Source organism: Octopus bimaculoides, chromosome 6 (genome assembly GCF_001194135.2).
Source record: "Octopus bimaculoides isolate UCB-OBI-ISO-001 chromosome 6, ASM119413v2, whole genome shotgun sequence".
Classification (NCBI taxonomy): domain Eukaryota; kingdom Metazoa; phylum Mollusca; class Cephalopoda; order Octopoda; family Octopodidae; genus Octopus; species Octopus bimaculoides.
In genome coordinates this window covers 17,184,309-17,188,977 of record NC_068986.1, presented here as the reverse complement: position 1 = coordinate 17,188,977, position 4,669 = coordinate 17,184,309, and the positions used below count along the sequence as shown (strand labels likewise).

The window sequence follows — 4,669 nt, the reverse complement described above, 5'->3', positions numbered from 1 at the left end:
ATTTTGAACTCAGAAAGTACAGATGGACAAAATGCCGCTTAGCATTTCGCCCGGCATGCTAACGTTTCTGCCAGCTCGACGCCCTATAATATTCTTTTCCACTCTAGGCACAAGGCCCGAAATTTTAGAGGACGGGGACAATTGATTAGATCGACTCCAATACGCAACTAGTACTTATTTTATCGATCCCGAAAGGATGAAAGTCAAAGTCAACCTCAGCGGAATTTGAGCTCAGAACATAAAGACAGACGGAATTCTGCTAAGTTTTTCACCCGGCGTGCTAACGTTTCTGCCAGCTCGCTGCTTTGTATTATTATAATTATTGATAATCATTCAATACACATGATTCCGATGGTTCTATGGACAACCTTTACTAGACAGCGTTCGTAACTCGGGTGTCTCTCCAGGTTAAACCGCTACTTCTCAACATCCCGGTATAATGAACTCGCGATAAGAATTATACATGAAAGAATCGCACAAGAGACCTGAGGGTTGGCCAAGAACAAGAAGGTTGCATAATATCCATTGTCTCACTTGGTGATGCTTAGGAATGCAGCCGGAACGTGTAATAACCTTTGCTTCTGCTAAAACCGTATGGCGGATCTAAGTGAACAACTACCTCTACCAGCCTCCCAGGATGAGTGGGCGGAGAAAATGGCTAGATACATGCTTTTCATAGTTTTATTCAAATATCTACTACACAAATTTGTACACAACTACGTTCTTGTGCTCTGTGTGCGGCATTGTTTCTTTTCGGGGAATGTTCAATTGTCTTTGTATACAACATCTCAGTTGTGTAGCTCGAAGCATTATTGTTGCAGAGCAAATGCACAGTGAATTATTTTCTTAGATGCTGATTAGATATTGTTTGTGTTGGTGAGATTGACGATTAGCGTATTGGTAAAAGATGCTCATTTAATTCGGAGCTGACCACAACATATTATTGTCGTTATTATTGTTATCATAATTATGATTATTAGAGCGGAATGCTGACAGAATAGCTAGTAGGCCGGACAAAATGTTTCGCGGCAATTCATCCGTCTTCACATTCTGAGCTCAAGTTTCACCGAGGTCGACTTTGCCTTTCATCCCTTCAGGGTCGATAAAATAACTTCCAGTTTAAAACTGGGGTCGTTTAATCGACTCATCCCCTCATCTCAGTTTGCTGTCTTTGTGACGAAATTTGAAACCATTGTTGTTGTTATTATTATCATTGTTGTTGCTGTTGTTGTTGTTGTTATTATTTTTTTTTATTGTTATTATTATTATCATTATTATTATTTCGTATCTTCGACAGGTAAACATATTATACCCAGCCAATACACCGGATAGTTATTCGTTCCGAATTGGATTGTATCTCACTTGAATGTTCTAACAGTCAATTGGAAAACAAACAAATACCCGATAATAATAATAATAAAAATAATAATAAAAATTACACAAATATGGGAAAATCTTCGTCTTTGGTAAGTTCTGAAAATTTTCATTTTCTTCTATTTTTTTTTTTTTTTTCCAATATTTTAAAGATTTGTATGAATATTTTGAATTACGTCGCCAATAGGCAACTAAACACAACGTACGCAGAAACATACGTATAAAACGGTGCAAACAAAAATCATACGCACATTTCTTCATCTTTTATTTTTATCTGTGACGTCCTCTTCTCCATATGAATACGTTTGTCTAAACAAATAAATTCATATTTTTATAGTGGCGCATTAACATCTGTTTACAATGCATCACACGGAAATATCGTCTTTTACTAAGCAGATATGTTTGTGTGTGTATATGTGTGTGTATGTGCGTGGCTATATGTATGTATGTATACATTTATGTATGCATGTATGTAGGCATGTGTGTGTCTGTATGTATTATGTAAATATGTATATATATGTACACGTATATATATATATATACGTATGTATGTATATATGCATGTATATATGTGTATGTGAATGTATGTATGTGTGAATTGTACATACGTATGTATGCATGTGTGCATGTATATATGTATGTCTGTATGTATGTAAGCATGTATAAGTAAAGATAGGTACTCATATAAGATTCTATCTCTTCTTCACTCTTTATCTATCTATTTATCTATATTTGCTTCCCAATCATATGGTTCAAGGTTCAGTCCCGCTACGTGGCAGCTGGGGCTTGAGTCCTCTACTATAGCCTCGGGCTGACGAATACCTAGTGAATAGATTTTATAGATGGAAACTGGAAGAAACCCATCTCATATATATATAAATATATATATATATATATATACACACACATACATATATATACAGGGTGGGGGTGAATGTGTCTTTGTTTATCGCACAACCAGCGTTTGAAAAGAGGTGTTGGTGTGTTTACGCCCCATACCTAATATAAGAACCAGGATTTAAACCTTGAGTACTGGGGTCGATTCGTTCAATTAATGAAAATTCTTCAAGGCGGTGCTCCAGCCTGACTGAATCTAATAAAATATGAAAGAATGAATGAACATGTATGTGTGTGTATGTGTGTGTGTGTGTTTTTATGTACGTATGTATGTATGCATGCATGTATTTGTGTGTGTATGTATGTATGTATGTATATTAATCGATAGAATTTGATTCTGTGATATATTCCTTTAATAGTTTATAAACGGTTGTTGGCTGCAGACTCCTTCGTGCATCTGCTATGAATATGTAACGAACTTATAGGGAATTTTATTCAATGTACGCATGTGTTCATTCCACAGCACAGATATTACCAATCTCATTGGATTGTACACTTTAAATATACTCAAAAGAAGATTAATGTACTAAATTCCATTCTATCCTGATCACAGTTAAGTCATTTTCAATAACGCTAGCACACGCATCAAAGATAAATTAAGAAAGGATATGATCAAAATTTGAAGCTGTTTGGGTGTAGAATATCGCTATGGAATAAAAAAAAAAGAAAAGAAAATACAGTACCATAGAGAATATCCTAAATGTCACTTTTTACTATCAAGCACAAGCGTTATCAGAAAACCAAGAATCTCCCTTTTATCAACATCATTCTCCATTGATTTCAGTACATATATAAGACCGTACAAATAGATATTTTTTGCCCCAGCTTTTTCAGGACTACAGTGTGTATACACCAACCAAGAAGTCCCTAAAGCTTCTTATCTCCCATGAAGTAAAAATGACGTACAATCATCTAGTTCACTCATCCTATTCATTTTATGTAATATCCAAAGGTGCTATAATTTTCTTCAACGAAATAGGTAAGTAAGCAACCACAAAGAAAATAAATTATTCAATAGAAACACCCTTAAATATAGTTATAGTTGTACATTTAAACATGAGAAGCATTATAACATGCAAAACTACAAAATCGATTGAAGAAGTAGGCAGAAGATTTGATGCATCCCTGCAGAAAACGTTGCAATTTTAACACTTGTTTACTTAACGGAATTTGAGCAGTTAAGTTGAACAAAATCTGTACAATCACAGAATATATAGAACTATAATGGCAAAACTTAAGACTAACTTTTACAATCATCACCTACTTAAATGTGGAAAGAACAAAAGTGAACACAACAAAGAATCTCCTGGTATGTCTCCAGTTAGAGTGACATGAAAGATTCTACAATGGACCGGCGGTAAATAGAGTGCAGCAGAATAATATGATCTATGCACTAGTAGAGAAACTTGATGCTGAAACATTCAATTCAACCGAATAGTTCAAAATCCGAAACCGTCGGAAAATGTAGACACAAAGGGAAGTATATTCTGACGTTTAAGTCAGAATTGTCTGATTCTGCATATTTACATATTACTTCGTTACTAACATCAAAATGGTATTTCTTCCATTGAAATTCTGTCGAAGTGGATCTTGCATTTCATCCTTTCGGGGTCGATAAAATAAGTACCAGTTGTGCAATGTGGTCAATTTAATCAACTATTCCCTTACCCCCAAATTTCAGGCCTTGTGCCTATAGTAGAAAGTATTATCGTGCGCCGAACAGCAAAAATTTGTGAAGTTTCACGGGGTCTTTTATGAAATATTATTTCAGCTGCGTTAATGATCAAAATTAAAAGGAGCTGATTTGAACCGAAGTTCTGAAACTTTCTTTCGTATAATCAGTAGATCTTTGATGATTAGAACCATTCTTCTACAATAAACCACAACCACCACCAACTTCATTTTTGTGAAACTAGGAGAATGCGCACGAATACATAATTGTTGCTTCTTGGTATTAGAATTTTTCTTTGTATTTAGACGTAAACAAAAATACAACCGTTAATTACCACGAAAGGAAGGCCTAAGGTATAAATATTAAATAGGAGAAATATGTTTTGTATTGGGGCATAATGAAATGGAAGTAAAAATGTACCATTGCTAATTAAGATTAATTGCGATTTATCCTGGGGTATAAATAATATATACTGTTACTTGAAATGAGCAGCAAAACAATCCGAAGACACAGTTTTCAGTGACTTAACTGGACTAGTGCTCCTCTTAATGCTTCTTATATCTTCTCCGATACTGACAGGCAGACAGTCCGGGACAAATAGATAGAAACACAGATAGATAGATAGATAGATAGATAGATACATTTCTTTTATTAGCCACACAGGGCTCAACGAAGATGGGACAAATACAATGTAGAGCTTTTCTTTTTGGGAGGGGGAAGGAAGGA

At 35.0% G+C, this 4,669-nt stretch overlaps 1 protein-coding gene across 5 annotated transcripts in view; it reads left to right on the top strand.

Moving 5' to 3' along the window:
- The window catches only part of LOC106875435 (alpha-mannosidase 2), a 473,174-nt gene that overhangs the window by 176,924 nt on the left and 291,581 nt on the right, over nucleotides 1-4,669 (top strand). For all 5 annotated transcript variants that reach the window (XR_008264371.1, XM_052968623.1, XM_014923584.2 and 2 more), the window contains exon 2: nucleotides 1,298-1,466. Coding sequence is in view for 4 of the 5 variants with exons in the window: in XM_052968623.1 (XP_052824583.1) it covers nucleotides 1,446-1,466 (21 nt within the window). In the remaining variant the exon portion in view is untranslated. The remainder of the gene's footprint in view (nucleotides 1-1,297; nucleotides 1,467-4,669) is intronic.